This window comes from Staurois parvus, unplaced genomic scaffold (genome assembly GCF_062004578.1).
Source record: "Staurois parvus isolate SC_StPar_1 unplaced genomic scaffold, SC_StPar_1.0 ptg000136l, whole genome shotgun sequence".
Classification (NCBI taxonomy): Eukaryota; Metazoa; Chordata; class Amphibia; order Anura; family Ranidae; genus Staurois; species Staurois parvus.
In genome coordinates, this window is record NW_028317932.1 from 3,111,678 (window position 1) to 3,131,045 (window position 19,368).

The following is a 19,368-nucleotide window of genomic DNA, read 5'->3' on the forward strand; positions in this document are numbered from 1 at the left end:
TTTAATTTTTTTTACTGCACATGTTTAATTGCAAAAAGTAAAAAATATTGTATTTTTTTCCTCAAAATGATCAGTCTTTTTTTTATAGCGCAAAAAATAAAAGCAGCACAGGCGATCAAATACCACTGAAAGAAAGCTCAATTGGTGGGGAAGAAAAGGACATACATTGCATTTGGGTGAAGCATTGCCTGACTGCACAATTGTCAAAGTAACATAGTACCATAATGCAAAAAATGGCCTGGACAGGAAGGGGGGGAATCCTCAGGAGGGCAAGTGGTTAATAATATTATTGCATTTCTACACATAGCCACAAGATGTCGCTCTATTGACAGCTCGCCTGTGACTGGTTTACCGCGTGCAGTGCGCATCTACAGGCAGTAGGTGGCCCTAAATCGTCACTTGGCGAAACCGTATGGCACTACAGGTGGCGCTCTGCTTTCTTTTTCTTCCCGCTTCTAAATCATGTCCGGACACCTGGTTTACCGGCTTGTGAGCCGCCGCTTCGTCGGAGGGTTTGTAGTGGGGGCGGCGGTGAGCAGTACTTCCTGTCTGGCCGCCCTGCATCTCTATGACCGGAGGAAAGCAGAGCCTGGTGAGATTACCCCTCCCCCTCCCCCGGTGGACACTGAATGTACAGGGCAGCCCCGTGTGTGCCTGTCCACACACTTCCGGGTTGACAATGTGAGTGCATGGAGGAGGGGGTGCTGGGTGCCAGCATGACCCCTCATCCCTCCTTCATTGTACTCTCCCTGGCAATGAGTGATTATACAGAGTCATTTTTGATTCAAGTTTAACTTTCAGAGCGTATTCCTGATCTGTGCTTTATAAACCACACCAGTCCCCGTGTATCTGTGCGTATATACATACATGCTCCAGTCCCCGTGTATCTGTGCGTATATACATACATGCTCCAGTCCCCGTGTATCTGTGCGTATATACATACATGCTCCAGTCCCCGTGTATCTGTGCGTATATACATACATGCTCCAGTCCCCGTGTATCTGTGCGTATATACATACATGCTCCAGTCCCCGTGTATCTGTGCGTATATACATACATGCTCCAGTCTCCGTGTATCTGTGCGTATGAACATATATGCTCCAGTCCCCGTGTATCTGTGCGTATATACATACATGCTCCAGTCCCCGTGTATCTGTGCGTATATACATACATGCTCCAGTCCCCGTGTATCTGTGCGTATATACATACATGCTCCAGTCCCCGTGTATCTGTACGTATATACATACATGCTCCAGTCCCCGTGTATCTGTGTGTATATACATACATGCTCCAGTCTCCGTGTATCTGTGCGTATGAACATATATGCTCCAGTCCCCGTGTATCTGTGCATATATACATACATGCTCCAGTCCCCGTGTATCTGTGCGTATATACATACATGCTCCAGTCCCCGTGTATCTGTGCGTATATACATACATGCTCCAGTCCCCGTGTATCTGTGCGTATATACATACATGCTCCAGTCCCCGTGTATCTGTGCGTATATACATACATGCTCAAGTCCCCGTGTATCTGTGCGTATATACATACATGCTCCAGTCCCCGTGTATCTGTGCGTATATACATACATGCTCCAGTCCCCGTGTATCTGTGCGTATATACATACATGCTCCAGTCCCCGTGTATCTGTATGTACATATATGCTCCAGTCCCCGTGTATCTGTGTGTATGTACATATATGCTCCAGTCCCCGTGTATCTGTGTGTATATACATGCTCCAGTCCCCGTGTATCTGTATGTACATATATGCTCCAGTCCCCGTGTATCTGTGTGTATATACATACATGCTCCAGTCTCCGTGTATCTGTGTGTATGTACATACATGCTCCAGTCCCCGTGTATCTGTGTGTATGTACATACATGCTCCAGTCCCCGTGTATCTGTGTGTATGTACATACATGCTCCAGTCCCCGTGTATCTGTGTGTATGTACATATATGCTCCAGTCCCCGTGTATCTGTGTGTATGTACATATATGCTCCAGTCCCCGTGTATCTGTGTGTATGTACATACATGCTCCAGTCCCCGTGTATCTGTGTGTATGTACATACATGCTCCAGTCCCCGTGTATCTGTGTGTATATACATACATGCTCCAGTCCCCGTGTATCTGTGTGTATATACATACATGCTCCAGTCCCCGTGTATCTGTGTGTATATACATACATGCTCCAGTCCCCGTGTATCTGTGTATATACATATATGCTCCAGTCCCCGTGTATCTGTGTGTATATACATACATGCTCCAGTCCCCGTGTATCTGTGTGTATATACATACATGCTCCAGTCCCCGTGTATCTGTGTATATACATATATGCTCCAGTCCCCGTGTATCTGTGTGTATATACATACATGCTCCAGTCCCCGTGTATCTGTGTGTATATACATATATGCTCCCGTCCCCGTATCCTAGGTGGGTGACCTATCGGGATATACATAGTAGGGATGCACCGATACCCTTTTATTGGTCAGCGATACCGAGTACCGATTTGGGTCAATACATAATGTATGGACGCAAACTGCACCGCAAAAAATAAAATGCGATTTGAGCAAGAATCTTGTCCAAATCGCATGCAGTTTCCCCACGGCTCCTGTGTGAACCCAGGTTTGCCATAGCCCGAGTTCACACAGGAGTGGTGCGGGAAACCTCCCTGCACGGTGCTGACCAATCCAAAGGCTTCTAGCCAATACTGTCATCCCTACAAGGAGAGGAGAGAAAGCCAATTCACAGATGTGGGGATTTGGTCAGTACCGTGACAGTGCTGACAATCAGAAGCCGTCTAGCCCATTCTGTCATCCCTGCACTGAGAGGAGAGAAAGTCACAGAGATCTCAAATCCCCAGCTTTTCCATCCGTGACAGCTTGGGATCAGTACAGGGAAGTTTATTGGGTTCACACAGGAGCAGTGGGGAAACCGCATGCCATTTGGACAGGAATTGCATTCCTGTAAATATTGCGTGCAGTTTGCGTCCATACATTTTGTATTGTCGCAAATCGCACCGCAAAATATTGGTTAAAGGCATTGGGTGCATTTTCACAAGTACAAGTCCTTGTAAAAATACTTGGTTTCAGTGCATCCCTAATAGATACATACACGTTTAAACGGTTGGGATATATTTATAGCTATATATTGCACATATCTGGCACCTGGTATGTTATACATATACACTGATCAGCCATACCAGTATGACCACTGACAAGTAAAGTGAATAACATTGATTATCTCATTAAAATGGCATCTGAAAGTGGGTGGGTATAATAACCGCTTCCTGTCCAGCCTCTAGCAGAAGCACTGCTACAGGGCAGCACATGTCATGTGTGTGTATATATATGTGTGTATGTGTGTGTGTGTATATATATATATATATATATATATATATATATATACTCAGGAAGTCCTGAGGAAATCTCGTGATACGTGACGTGTCAGATTATTACGGAGACGTGGTGATGTCACTTCCAGCGTACACCCAGCATTTCACACATGAGGCTCTGTAAGCTTGATTTTATCAATGGAAATGTGAGTGAGCAATTTGCTGGTTTATGATATGTAAAATAAACATACAGTATTACACGATGGGAGGATTTCTCTTCTTCTTTCCAATATATATGTGAGTTGGCTGATTATATCATCCTGCCTAAAAGAAGTTTGGATGTCAGGATTGGTCATACCTATTGTTCCACAAGGGGGATACCACCACTACTGCTAAACTGGATTCGTATAAGCTGATTGGTCGTATTGCTATATCTTATATTGTTAAGGCTTATTGGCCCTTTGGGGTCACTGCATGAAGGTGAGGGGGCAATCCAGCCAGTGACGGATCCCAATTTTATCACCTATATTACTGTGGAAGCTTTCACTTGTTTGAAGAGTTCACATGGGGACATTTGTTGCTTATCATTGTTATATTATTTAATGGCACATTAGTTGTGGCATTACATGGCTAGTACCTAGTAGGGTTTTTTTTATGTTTTTTTTTTTTATTTTTTTTGCAGCACATTGTGATATATTGCTGTGACACTTTTTTTGTGTTTGTGTTTACACAAATAAATCCCAATTAGGGATTTGATCACATGAGTTATATATTGTTCATTTTGGTCACTTATCACAATCTATGTGGAAGGACTTTGTGTGGTCTGAAAGTTTTTTTTAAGTCAGGCTTTTATCCTGACAGTCTCACTGTATGTTATTCATGCCAGTTGTGAGTCTTCTGGTCACTGCACTTTTTTCAGGCATATTTTATGCCATTTATTTATCACTTTATTTGTGAATTATGTCACTTTTTTCCCCATGATTTAAGGGATGCATGTATATTGTCTCACCATTTTCGTCAGTGTGTTATGTTTATTTCTCGTTTACACATATATATTCATTGCATATTATCACATGATATTGGCCTTTTTTGATGTATATATTTTCTTTGTTAGAATTAATTTGATATTTATGCACTAATTAAACCAATGGACGTGTCTGGGTTTGGTGGTTGCCAGCAGAACGGTTCTTGCCTGACTGCATTGTACCAAGTGTAAAGTTTGGTGGAGGGGGGATTATGGTGTGGGGTTGTTTTTCAGGGGTTGGGCTTGTCCCTTTAGTTCTAGTGAAGGGAACTCTTAAGGGGTCAGCATACCAAGACATTTTGGACAATTTCATGCTCCCAACTTTGTGGGAACAGTTTGGGGATGGCCCCTTCCTGTTCCAACATGACTGCGCACCAGTGCACAAAGCAAGGTCCATAAAGACATGGATGAGTGAGTTTGGGGTGGAGGAACTTGACTGACCTGCACAGAGTCCTGACCTCAACCCGATAGAACATGAATGGGATGAATTAGAGTGGAGACTGTGAGCCAGGCCTTCTCATATGACATCCGTGCCTGACCTCACAAATGCGCTTCTGGAAGAATGGTCAAACATTCCCATAGACACTCCTAAACCTTATGGACAGCCTTCCCAGAAGAGTTGAAGCTGTTATAGCTGCAAAGGGCGGGCCAACTCAATATTGAAGACCAAAAAAGATATTTGTGAAAAGAGATTCACAGGAAAGCGGCTACATTATGAACAGAATGCGATACTCAGAAAAATTTCCAAAAATGATGCTTTATTACACATTAATGATTGACACTCGGGCAATCGCCCTGGTTTACCATCACCTCAGTATGAGACAATACACACAGACCTAAAACCATTAAAAATCACACCTAGACCGGTCTGGATATCTGTGCTGCAAAGGCTATGACCACCATAGTCTAAAGCATTTGCAGCACCTGCACATAGGTTACACTCCCTGTAGGAGGTGTATTCAAAAAATTATACCATAGGTATATAATATCACATGCTATATATATAAGCACATGTTGTTACCATATAGGTTACACTCCCTAAAGGAGGTGTTTTTCAAGAATTGTACCATGGGTATATAATATCACATGCGAGCAAAAAAGACAAATACAGTTACCATCTGGAGAGAAGCATAACCCTAAGCCTATATAAGGCAATGTGGGTAAAACATTGAATGAAAAGGGGGGAATTACCCCAATGATATAATAATGGATTCATGCAGTACAACCCTGTAGGGGCACATGTGGTTGGGGCCCATCTATCTGCAATATACGTGAATAATTGCAAAGATTCTTATAGGTGAAAGAGTCCCTATTGATGTCTTGATGGAGAAATGGATGCAAATAACAGAGGCCTGCTTTGTATGGTTTCTTCACCACAACATGTGGACTGCAAACCACTTTAATATTTGAAATAAAATGAGGCCCAGTAGGTCTTCCGCCTGTTGCAATATATGTAGTATGCCTTGCATCTAGATAAAGCATCATAATGTCCCCATCCACCTGTGCAATGGGTAATAGAAAATAGAGATATCCTTCATAAGTACTGCCGTGTTGATCCAGGGAACTACCGCTTACATCAGCCGACATTTTGCAGGTTCCGACCTCTCCATGGCGCCTGTACAGCTTTTGCATGACTCGTGGCATGTGAAAATGGCTGCCTCCTTGTAGGTCGGCGTGCATATCGCCAGTGCGCATGACCGGAAGTGACGTATCTGACGTATGACGTCAACGCATTTTGCCGATGGGCGTATCTCACTCGGCTTCGTCAGGAAACCAGGGCGATTGCCCGAGTGTCAATCATTAATGTGTAATAAAGCATAATTTTTGGAAATTTTTCTGAGTATCGCATTCTGTTTATAATGTAGCCGCTTTCCTGTGAATCTCTTTTCACAAATCTCTTTTTTGGTCTGCGTGTTTTTTGGCTACTGGATGGAAGCCATATATTGGGTGATACAGTAATTTATAGTTGAACCTCTAAACCTATCTTTTACCAACTCAATATTGAACCCTACGGACTAAGACTGGGATGCCGTTAATGTTCGTGTAAAGGCAGGTGTCCCAATACTTTTGGCAATATAGTGTGTGTATGTATAGGTTCACACTGATGCGGTGCAGAATTCGCATCGATTTCTGTGTGATTTCCGCACCACGTCATAATCACACCCCGTTCATATGAACTGCTGCGGGTGTTTATTTTAAGTTAAAGACACCCCGAAATCAGTTTGCAAAACGCAGTGCGATGTGCAGAATAGGATTGCATGGGTGTGCCATATGATTCTGGTGCACACAAAAAAAGGGTCCTGCACTTTTTTGGTGCGGATGCGGTGGATTTGAGCCATACAAAATGTATGGCTCAAATTGCACTGAACAGAAATCGTATGTGATTTGCACAGGAATGCGGTGCTGTTCCTGTGTGAATCACATGTGATGTGCCGCACCGCATCAGTGTGAACCCAGGCTAAAGGTCCACATACATGTTAACATGAATCAGGGAAAAGTAATAGGGCCTCTTGAAAGGTAACCTGCCATGAGAGGAACTGGGAGCTGCTGCTGTGGAACTCACATTCTGAACATGCTAGTTGCCTGGCTGTGATTGCTGTTTTGGCTTCAAGACTTTGTATGATTCTCTGTAGATTTGACAAATCATGACAAGTATTCAGGGAATCCAAAATTCATCATTCTTTTTAATTCATGTGCTGAGCACTATTGCGGAGGTATACCTAAACATCCAGTCATGGTAGAACCCTTAGACATGCATATAATAGTATGATACAGAATTAGAGCCATGCTTATGGTCAGGGTGGATTTTATTTAAATCACTGGTCAGTAAGGTTTGATTTAAATCATCGTTTTCTACATAGACTAATTCTTGCTGGTATAACTTTAATATGCAAGTAGATGAAGATTTTTAGATTAACAACTTTTCATATTCGTTTTTTTATCCCCAGTTTAATAGGTTAATCATTCATATTTGGACAACGTTTCTGTTGTACTTAGGAAAGAGAAAAATAATCATTACCTTAATAATAACAATTTAAATAGATTTATTCAACTGAAACAATAACATTCCAGCATATGTTATTTGCTTAAACATCCATGTTTGTTAACTAATTTGGCTAAACAAAATATATATATTTTAAGAAACTTAGACTGTCAGCCCCTTCCTCCTCACACTTAGCTTCACTTTCTTCTTGAGCAGATCTATTCCACTCCAAACAATCAGTAAAATATTGTTTCTATTCTATTCACTGAACTTCTTGAAATTTAGCACTGAAGGGGTTGATTCTGTATTCATAGGTTTGTAGAAGTTAGGATGAAGGTCTTTTTCTTAACTCTGTTCATGTTATAACATTTTTGCTGTGAAGAAGAGGCATGTGATCTCCGCTGAGTCAAATTCAGTTTTGAGAACTGCAAAAGTAAACCAAGCATCTGTGATAATATCTTGTAGGCAGAGAAACTGCCCAATAATCTTACAAAAACCTCTGGAAGAGCATGACATTGTGAATGGATTAATGGAATTTATTTACCAAAAAAATTAAACATATACAGCCTTATTCTACATAATTAAAAAACTAATCTTTATTTCATGATGAAATAACCTTTGGATGGTAATATATTTTCCTCAAAAAGCATTTTATTCAAAAAAATCCAATTTAAATAAAAAAAATCTGATTTTTTAAAAAAAAATTATTGATTTTTATCCACCCTGCTTATGGTACAGTTCATACTTAGGGTAATATTACTGCCGTTGTTGTCTCTCTCAGAACCTGTGAAAAAGTCGGTGTTAGAAGAATATGGATTCCCACAGAGCGGCACTGAAGTGAGGCAGTATGTTGGTCACTCTTTATCCTATGATCAAGAAAAGAAGACTCCCCGATGGGTGATTGAACATCTTACAAAGGAGAAAACACTTGGTAAGTGCATCTCTAGACAAGTGTTTGGGTGTTCTCTCACTGGCCACGTTTTCCTGTGTGGTGTATCCAGTGACACTGACAGCTATGCAGGTGTACCCCATGATTATTGGATGGTGCTCATTGTGAGCTGTACGTAAGTTCAAGACAGCCTAAGTATATACTGAAACTGTCTCTTTCAGAATAACTCACTAAAAGAGAGCTTAAATGATGTCATATGTATGAACAAAATAAAAAAAAAAAAACTTCAACACATCTCTGTTATAGATGCACATTTCACCATGATTGGTCTCTTTAAAAATGCTGCAAATACAGACAAATACTTGCTGGTCCTGCCAGAACTGCAGTGAGCGCCTAACATTCTGTGCACTTGTCCTCTACTGCACTCAAATCCCAAACAGTGTTATCAGTCCTGCCAATTTCACCTCTCTGAACTCCAGAATATTCCCTACCCCTCAATACATAAAGATAAGGAACGGGGAGGTTTTGTGTAGTCCCAAAACACTTCTTGCCCTGGAGGTACAATGTTATAAATAACCGTATATTAAGTAAATGTTGCCAACCCAGGATGGAAAGTGTGTTACTGGCAGGACCACCAGGCGAAAAAAAGGGGGAAAAAAGTCACAGCCAACACATCTAAGGTCTTTTAAGCTGCAATATATTATATTTTTGTTCTCGAGTTTAGATACACATTTGTTTCCAAGATTTGAATCTGCTGTGTTATATCTGACGTTTACTATCCTATTTACAGTATTTGTTTTACAATTAAACATCAATAATTTACAAAGGATTCCCAGAGCACTAATGACTAGCTAAAGAGACAGCACAGCAAAGCAGCCTCATTTTTCTCATCCTTGATCTGAGTCACTGGGATGAATTGTATGTGAATGTAAAATTCAGCTTAAGCTTTAGAAGTCTGTAAACCACAGGCTTTACAGCAAAGTGAGAGCTTGGGACTTATGAAAAGGAGACTAAAGCACCCTCCCCAGGGTCAAAAGAACATTATATTAATTTATGTATTTTGTTTTTTTTGGTTCATAATAAATAAGAGAAGTAATTATGTAAAAGACCACTATATAGTTTAAAGGGTATTTCCCCTAAAAAAACATCAGTTTGATTAAAAACTCTACTCCCTCAACTCCCTCATAAGCAACACCCTTACCCAGTTGCCTATACAGTAATACCTTGGTTTACGTACGCCTCGGTTAATGGAACGTTTGGTTTACAAATGAAAATCCACTGACAATAATGCCTCGGTTTACGAATTTTTACCGCAATAGGAAGCAAGTTTCCCCAGGATGCATTTCGCCTGGGAGGTTTATATCTCCATGCATGCTGGAGACTGTGTTGCGCCTGGGAGGTTTACACAGTAGCACTGTGCATCCTGGAGTCTTTGTTGCGCCTGGGAGGTTTACACAGTAGCCCTGTGCATCCTGGAGTCTGTGGTTTAGCACCATGCATGCTGGAGTCTGTGGAAAGGTAGGGAGGTGAGCTTTGTCGTTTGCATGCCTTTTGCTGTGTGTTTTGCATTGTTGGATGGTTTCCATGCCAGCTCATGTGCTGTGCATTCCTGCTACTGATAGACTTGGGTCTATTGGACTGGGTGTGGGTGTACAGTAAAGCATTTTTTTTATTTTCTGCTCACTTAGTGACTGTGGTGTCATGGCACCCAAGAAAGCAGTGGAAGCTGGGAAGAGGAAGAAGGAGATGATTCTGCTTGAGGTCAAGAAAGAAATCATCAGGAAGCATGAAGGAGGAATGCGATTGACTGACCTAGCCAAAGAGTATGGAAGGAGTGCATCCACAATCAGTACCATCCTAAAGATGAGAGAGAAGATAACTGGGAGAGATGCAGCCAAGGGAGTCACCAGGGTCTCCAAGCAACGGCCGCCTGTTCTGGAGGAGGTCAAAAAGTTGCTCCTGCTCTGGATTGAAGAGAAGCAGCATGCAGGGGACACAGTGACCGAGGCGATCATCTGCGAAAAAGCCAAGGCCTTGCACACTGACCTCCTCGACCAACAGCCAGGAATGTCAGCCAATGCAGAAGGCTTGAAGGTGAGCAGGGGGTGGTTTGAAAGGTTCAAAACCAGATCTGGCATCCACAGCATGGTCAGGCATGGAGAGGCTGCAAGTTCTGATGTTGCTGCAGCTGAGGAATTTACTACAGAGTTCCTGGAGGTAATGGTTTCAGAGGGCTACCTTCCTCAGCAGGTGTTCAACTGCGACGAGACTGGGCTCTTTTGGAAGAGAATGCCAAAGCGTACCTTCATCACGGAAGAGGAGACCTCATTGCCTGGCCACAAGCCGATGAAGGACCGTCTCACCCTCCTGTTCTGCGCCAATGCCAGTGGGGACCTTAAGATCAAGCCCCTGCTCGTCTATCACTCAGAGAACCCACGGACCTTCAAGAAACACAAGGTGAAGAAGGAGCAGTTGAGCGTTTTGTGGCGGTCCAACTCAAAGGCTTGGATCACACGCCTCTTGTTTGTGCAGTGGGTCAATCTTGTTTTTGGTCCTGCTGTCAAGCAGTACCTTGTGGACAATAACCTGCCACTCAAGGCCGTGCTGCTCATGGAAAATGCTCCTGCTCATCCTCCAGGCCTCAAGGAAGACTTGCTGGAGGACTTTAACTTCATCACAGTCATGTTCCTTCCGCCTAACACCACCCCACTACTCCAGCCAATGGACCAGCAGGTCATCTCCAATTTTAAACAACTCTACACAAGGGAGCTTTTCCAGCGATGCTTTGAGATGACAGATCGATCAAGCCTCACCCTCCATGAATTTTGGGGAGACCATTTTGACATCGTGAGCTGTCTGCAGATTATCACCATTGCCTGGGCTGGGGTCAGCCATAGAATCCTAAATTCAGCTTGGCACAACCTGTGGCCAGACTGTGTGTGACACCTGTTTCCAATGCTTCTGCACCTGCACCAGAGTCAACAGTGTTGAAGGAGATTGTTTCCTTGGGGAGGACCATGGGGCTGGAGGTGACTGAGGAAGATGTCTGCGAGCTGGTGGAGGAGGGACACAACCGTGAGCTAACCACTGAGGACCTGGCAGAACTGCAGACGGAGGTGATGGAGGAGCGGGTCTCATTTGAGGAGGAGGAAACAAGTGAGGAACAGCTCTCTTCCAGGGAACTCAAGGAGGCGTGCCAACTGTGGGAAAACCTACAGACTTTTGTACAGCAGCACCACCCAGATAAGGCTCTAACCCAGAGACTTGTGAACAGTTTTGACACCGACGTAATGTCCCCTTTCCGAGGGATGCTGAAAAGGCACCGGAGGCAGCAGACAATGGAAAGGTTCCTACTAAAACAGCTTAGAGATGAAGGAGAACCTGCTTGTGTTAGTGCTGCCCAGTTATTCTGCTTCTCCTCCAGAGAGTGTTGAAATTGCTTGAAAAGTTTGCCATGTTTTAAAAGTTGATGTGATTCTTTAAAAGTTGAAGTTGGATGTGTGAAATGTCATTGCTTGAGTAATCCTGTCCCTGCACAGTATCATTGCCTTTAAAAGTGCACTTTATAAAGAGTTTTGAACAGATAAAAGACTTGTTTTTGACTTTTTTATGACCTCAGGAACTGATTAATTGGTTTTCAATGCATTCTTATGGGAAACAGTGTTTCAGTTTATGAATTTTCCGCTATACGAAAATTCCCGCAGAACTAATTAAATTCGTAAACTGAGGTATTACTGTATTTCTAAAAGTATTTGAATGTACCTTGTGAGATTACAATAGTTCCCAAAGAGAATCATTAAAGTGGTTCTAAAGGTTCTTTTTTTTTTTTTTTTTTTTTTTTGGAAAATAACAAACATGTCTATACTTACCTACTATGTGCAGTGGTTTTGTATAGAGCAGCCTGGATCCTCCTCTTCTCGGGTACCCTGCAGGCTCTCTTGTTGGGTGCCACCACAGCAAGCAGCTTGCTGTGGGGGCACCCGTTGCTCCATGTGTCCATTCACACACGGAGCTGTGACTTGGCCCCACCCCCTCTTCTCAGTGGCTCACTGGCTGTGATTGACAGCAGCGGGAGCCAATGGCCTACTGAGGCTGTTATTCACATTGCTGGATCGCGATGAGGCTCAGGTAAGAATTGAAGGGGCTGGGGGCACTGCTGCACACAGAAGGTAAAATACATGAAGGTAAAAAACCTTGTGCCTTTGTAACCACTTTAAGTTATGCAACAGTAGCTAAATTCCCCACTAGGTGCCACTGTCTTTTATGAATAGACTTTCTCACTTGACAGACACAAGGCTCAATACACTGTGATTTACACAAGGGTTCTTACTCTACTATTGCAGCTATATTAACTGAGTCTAAAAGCTTGGTAAGTTAAAACAGAACTCTGCCTTCAAGCCACAAATATGCGAGCAGGGAGATTTTTTATTTCAATAAAAACTTCTTCCTGTGCTCACATTGCATTAGAATGTATACCTCAAGATGCTTTAAATTGTATACTGCACCATTGTGGGGATGAATGAATGCCCTTGTACATACACAAGATCTACATTAGCTGGGGCAAACTAATCAAGATGGGCAAAGATGCTGAATCCAGAAGAGCCAGAGAATGTCAGCAGTGTTGAGGGAATTCGTGGACATTGTATCACTAGAGGGGAGGTTTTTACCATATTTTTGCCATGTTTCAAGTGCATTTTGAACCTGTGACTCAAAAAAGCAAGCTGGTGTGCATTTTTGATGCGTTTTCCTTTCATTTCAATGGGGGGGATGTGTTTTTTTTTTTTTTTTGTTTTTGTTTGTTTTTGTTTTTTTACTGCTCCAACCATGCACCAAAATGCAGCAAGCAGGACTCTTAAAAACGCAACAGACCCGCAACTGACCAGTGTGAAGAGTCCCATAGGATTTAATGGTCATGTGCTTTTGTTCCGTTTTTGGGGTTGTTTTGTTTTGTTTTTATGTGTTTTTTTAATCAGGTTCTTTTTATTAAACACATTTTTCTTTTAACAGAAAAAAAGTATACAGAAAAGTAAATAAAACATACATTTCCACAGTGTATAGAAAATAAATTTCCAGGATCATCAAGGAAAAACTGATCAGTGTGAAAGCTGCCTAAAGCCCACCAAGGCTGAAAGCGTCAAAACGTTTTCTTTATTGGGAATTCTTGTACTTCTCATGGACTTGCGATAAACTTAATTTTAGAGCACATTCCACAGAGCTGACCTTTTTCGTTTGGATGGCTATTTAACAGCAGGATCGTGGTTTTGCCACATGTGGAGCTCTGTTCATAGCAGAATGCAACTGATGGGTTGTAGCATCACATCTCTTGTTGTAATTGAGGAAATTAGTTCTGCTTTAATGTTAAAACGTACCATTTACTTAAGCTCTTTTTCTTTCTGTAGGCAATGAAGACCGGAAACACTATAATTTTAAACCAGATCCAAACATTCCAGCAATATTTAGTGCCACTAATGAGGATTATTTAAAAAGTGGATGGTCCAGAGGTCATATGGCACCAGCTGGAGATGCCAAATATTCTCCGGTATGAGTTTAATAGTTTTATTTGTGTTATTTTATTTTACTTATTATTACTCATTTATATTATTACTACTACTATTTTATTTAATATTAATATATTTTATTGCTATTTTATTTTATTATGCTCATGTGCCAGCTGCCATCACATAACAACTTGCATTGACCAAGGACCAAGATAGCACTTAACAGTTGTCTGGGGATCAAGTCCAGCCCCATTCCTCCCAAAAACAGGATAGCTATTTCAGGTAGAGCTCTACTTTAAGAGACCATTGTCACCAATACGTGCTTGTCATATGCAGTATGGGGTGTGTCTATTCATTTCTAATCTCTATGTGCGTATATGTACAAACATGCGTGACCCGCAGGGCACGCAATACGTCAGGTCTTTTCTCCCCCCCCTTGCCCCCATTAGTCTTGTATTCAGGCCCATAGAGAATGAATGGAATTATGCAACACTACATGCATTAACTTACCAAAGAAACGCACGTCAATGCCGATACAACAGTGTGATTGTGTCCTAAAATTTAGCATTCTAGTGGTTTTTGTTTTTAAAGGTTTTTTTTCTTGATATGCTGTAAATACAAGATAATCTTATTCTAAATAAACCTTTGATACATGACAAAGTATCCCCAAAACTCTATTGACTCGCATTACAAAGCTACCACACCAGGTTATTGATTCTTATTTTTTTTTAAACCTGACAGTTATTATTATTCAGTCCAATGAGGTTTAAGAATTTTAGTCACGAGACTGAAAATAAAAAATTCATGAGTTTTGTGTTAAAGCCTAATATGTTTGTAAGTGTGACAGTGCCGCACACCTGATAGCCCAATCTCAAAGGATAGAAAAGAACAGCCTCAACTACTGACCAATTAAGTCCACTGACACGTTTCACTGTTTCCAGGTTTGAGTTCATTTAAATAATTCATTTGGGCCAAGCTGGTCCAAACGATCTATTTTGATTATTAAGAAATACGCTTGCTGTTAGCGCTGTATAAGCTGTTTGTAGCATCAGTTGCATACTTTATACAGCAGTTTGTGTGTCAATGGTACAGAGACTTCCTGTCTTGTTCCCGGAACAAAATCAAGTTGGGCTGAGCCCTGCTCAGTCATTCACAGATAGCCTTGTACTTTTATGATTTAATATAAGGCTTTCTCTGATTGGCTAAGGTGAGGGGATCATGATGTCATCCACCCACCTCTCCATGTTAACGTGCATTGCGTTTAAAGGCACAACAATGCATCATATTTCAGTAGACATGCAGTATTTTTTTACAACTCCGCACAACAGACACACACTTCACATCTGCTCTGCCTGGGTACAATTCAAATAAATGGCTCTGCGATGCACCACACTTTGTTTCCTGCATTCCAGTGTGTTACCACAACACAATAGTTTAAAGGGGCCCTTAGTCAGTGAGATCTTGCTGCTGATCTCTTTCACATGTATAGCTAAGGCTAAGTGTACAAAGGTTCCAAGCAGCATCTGGGCCCTGTCTGCTTTTGGTCACACTTAGCGCAGCCTGAACAGGAGCAACAGTAGTCCTCATATCAATAGCTTTTAGGCTCCATTCTAACCCATCGCACACTCTCCATATTGTTGTGGTGCATTACCATTCAGACAAAGTATGAAGAGACATACCTGCTCTTCAGTGGACTACAATTTACAGATGTGCCGCATTACCCCAATAAAGTTCAAGTTCATTTTTTTAAGTGTGTTAAGAACCCATTCAAAGTGAAAATGTTTCCTTTACCATGTACACGGTGTGTGTGTGCAGAGGAAATGATATTCACCTAAACTGATCCTATAACATTTTAAAATGAGTATTAGCAGCACAGTGGTTAGGTGGTTAGCACTTCCACCTGGCAGCACTAGGGTCATCGGTTCAAATCCCAACCATGACACTACCTGCCTGGAGTTTGCATATTATCCTTGTTCCTGTGTGGGTCTCCTCTGGGTACTCCGGGTTTCTCCCACACTCCAAAGACATGCTAATAGGTTCATTGGCTCCTGTCTAACTTGGCCCTAGTATGTGTATGTATGAATGTGAGTTAGGGACTGAGGTGAATGTACAATATAAGTATATGTAAAGCGCTGCATAAGTTGACGGTGCTATAGAAGTACCTGTAATAAATAAATGATAGAATATGAAATCTATAAATTTTAATGCTTATTGAACAACTGGTTAGCTTTGTTATTTTAAGTAAAAAAGAAAAGATAAGCTTGTTTTTCCTTTATACAGAAGTCTATATGCTGACATGTTGCTCAATTTAGGCTTCCAAAATGTTACACTTCCGAGATCAAATGGCTAACCTTATCTATTTCCTGTCCTACAGGAAGCAATGGCTGAAACATTCTATCTTTCCAACATTGTGCCTCAAAACTATGAAAATAACGCTGGCTTCTGGAACCGGTAAGAGTTGTGAATTCAGACAATATTATCAGCTGTGTATGTGCAAATATTCAGATAGGGCTTGTTCACAACTGCTTTGCTCTGTGAAGAGTGATCCATGTTAGGATCGCCCTTCAGAGCATTTGACAGGCGGCGGGGAAGGATTTTTTCTGTGCGTGGTCACTTCAGAGGGGTATAATTCCTGCCAAAGCCATGAAGCAAGGCATCATAGTCGAGGTGTGTGTAGACCCACAGCCGCTACCTGTGCAGCTAAAGGAGGAGTGGTTGAAGGACAGTAAAAAAAACTAACTTTAGGGTTTTATAGTCCCCCTCAAACTGCAAGTGTAAAAGAGCCATTAAGGTTCATTCCAACAGCAGCTTATCAAGCCATTATATAAGTCATGATCACAAAACTAACCCATCAATTTAACTGTTTCCCAAAACGGCACATTTACATGTTGTGCAGTGTCTTGCATTTTTCCATACCAAATCAACACAAGGGTGCGTAGAAAACAATTTTTTTCTGTGTGTCTCCTTAACATTTTTAACATTTTTTGCTGTGTAGATGTGCATTGCAGTGCATTGTTTAACCACGTTAGTACCGCGCTGTAGCTGAAAGACAGCAATAGTGCGGCTCTCTAGTTACGGGAGGACGTCCATGGACCCCCTGGAGCGCACATTGGGCTTGCTCTGTGTCAGTTGTGTCTTTCGGACACAGCTGATCGCAGATTGTGGTGAAGAGCCCATCACAGCAGCCCTTTACCATGTGATCAGATGTGTGCAATGTACAGTGTTGCATGACTAAATAGTTGACTTTCAAAATCTGACTTTACTTAAAGCTAAAATTTGGCCTGGTATTGAAGTGTTTAAAATGCAGTATGTCTGCATTTAATGCAATGCACATGAGTAGATGCAAGCAATCTTCTGATTCTCATTTCACTGTCCAGCCATAGAGCAGGGAAGGAGACTGCTTCCAAGACTTGGCAACCGCGCTATAGCTGAATGACAGCTACAGCACAGTTACCCAGTTCTGGGAGGGCGTCACCCGGCAATTACTGTGTCCTACGGACACAGCTGATCACGTGATGAATTAAAAGGCCAATCACAGAGGCCTTTTACCACATGATCAGCTGTGTCTAATGACACAGCAGATCACAGAGTAAATACAGTTTCCGGTTATCGGCAGCAATTTCATCACGCTGCCACAGCGTGAGGAAAGTACTGCCAATAACCTTCAACTGTCAGAAGGGATCGGCACTGATCATCAGTGCCCAGCAGTGCCACCCATCAGTGCTGCCCAGCAGTTGTGCTCATCACTGCCGCCCATCAGTGCACAGCAATGCCACCAGTCAATGCCGTCAGTCAGTGCCGCCCGTCAGTGTTGCCCATCAGTGACCATCAGTGCTGTATATCAGTGCAGCCTCATCAGTGCCTCCTCATCAATGCCCACCAGTGCTGACTCATCAGTACCACCTGATTAGTGCATCCTATCAGTGCTGCCTATCCATGCCACCTCTTCAGTGCTGCCTATCAGTGCAGCCTCATCAACACACATCAGTGAAGGAGCAAAATTACCTGTTTGCAAAATTTTATAATAGAAACAAAGAAAAGCTTTTTTTTTTTTTGCTCTTTTTAATCACCCAGTGGTGATTACATACCACCAAAAGAAAGCTCTATGTGTGTGAAAAAAAATTATAAAAATTTCATATGGGTACAATGTTGCATGATCACGCAATTGTCATTCAAAGTGCGACAGCGCTGAAAGCTGAAAATTGGCCTGGGCACGAAGGGGGTATAAGTACCCAGTAGGCAAGCAGTTAAAGCAGAACTTTACTCGTAACAACTTGAAAAAAAATAATGTTCTTTAGCAAGAAACGTACATTCCACATTAAAAATTATGCTACTAAAATTGAGTCCTCTAAATTGCCTTTAGCATTTGTCCTGTTTCTTCTTGATGGAGGCTGCCATTTTGCTTAAGCCCAGAGCTCCTGAGCAGCAGTAAATCTTTAGGCTGTCACAGGGGTGTGAACATTTTTGAAAAAAACTGCTTGTCCAGGGACTAAATCGGTGTCTCAATCTACTTATCCCACATGACAATCTACTTATCCTGATAAAAAACATAACTTTTAACCAAAACCGTATTTAAATCTACTTTAGGTAATGTCTGGGGCTTTTAAAAGCAAAAGGGGCTTTATGGCGACTTAAACGTTTAATATTTGCGCTGTTTATTTCCTCCTCCTCTCCCTGCCTCTCTCCAGCACCGTACCCGGGGACTAGCAGGGAGGAGAGAGACCTTGCAGTGTAATGAGCACCGATTGGGTGCTTTTCAGGAAAGGGGAGTGCCGGGCTTATCCTAAGACCTGAAGATGACACAAAACCCCCAACATTATATATTTTTGTAAATCGGATCCTAGAGAATAAAATAGAGGTAGTTTAAATTTTTTATGTCACACGATATTATCACAAAGGTCTAGGAAACGCAAAATTTCAGTAAAAAATACAATGAAGTTAATTTTAGGGCACAATAAGCAATAAATTATCCAATTTTTTGTAAAATATAAAAGACGAGGTTGCATCAATTAAATAGATATCCAACATGTCAAACCTTAAATTTGCGTGCACTCGTGAAATGGCAACAAACTTTAGTACCCTATATTTGCTAGAGGTGGCGCTTTTAAAGACCCTTATAGGTCATCAGTATAGTGTTACGGAGGAGGTCTGATGCTAGAATTATTGCTCTCATTCTGGCGTGCGTGCCTATTTGTAACGTATATAGCAATCAACGTTTTCATGTGTAGGCACCCCAGCGCATACTTTTACGTATGTACGTGCATACATATGTGGGGGTGGGGGTCTTGGGGGGGGGGGGGGGTTATATGCGCCAGTGTAACTTAAATTTAAAATAGATATTTTTACTTAAATGTCAGTACTGTACCGCGCTCCAATATATACAACTCTCAATAATAATAAAAATCTAATTTTCTATAATAATGTTATTAAATAACTCCGTGTATCTTCAATATATCAGTAATTAAATATATTAATCCAACTAAAAATTATAATTGATAACACCATTAATTCATATATAAAAAGTGAAAAAAAATGTGAAAAAAAAAATGAAAAAATATATTGTGCATATAAACCAGAATAAATATATATGGAAATGACAATTCAGTTCATCAGAGATGCGATGGTATTTAAAGTTCAAACT

At 41.6% G+C, this 19,368-nt stretch overlaps 1 protein-coding gene across 1 annotated transcript in view; it reads left to right on the forward strand.

Moving 5' to 3' along the window:
- The first annotated feature begins 377 nt into the window (after positions 1-377).
- The window catches only part of EXOG (exo/endonuclease G), a 51,183-nt gene continuing 32,192 nt past the window's right edge, over positions 378-19,368 (forward strand). Inside the window, exons 1-4 of the mRNA XM_089673124.1 lie at positions 378-592; positions 8,122-8,271; positions 13,629-13,768; positions 16,102-16,178. Coding sequence (XP_089529250.1) covers positions 463-592; positions 8,122-8,271; positions 13,629-13,768; positions 16,102-16,178 — 497 coding nt within the window. The 5' untranslated portion in view covers positions 378-462. The remainder of the gene's footprint in view (positions 593-8,121; positions 8,272-13,628; positions 13,769-16,101; positions 16,179-19,368) is intronic.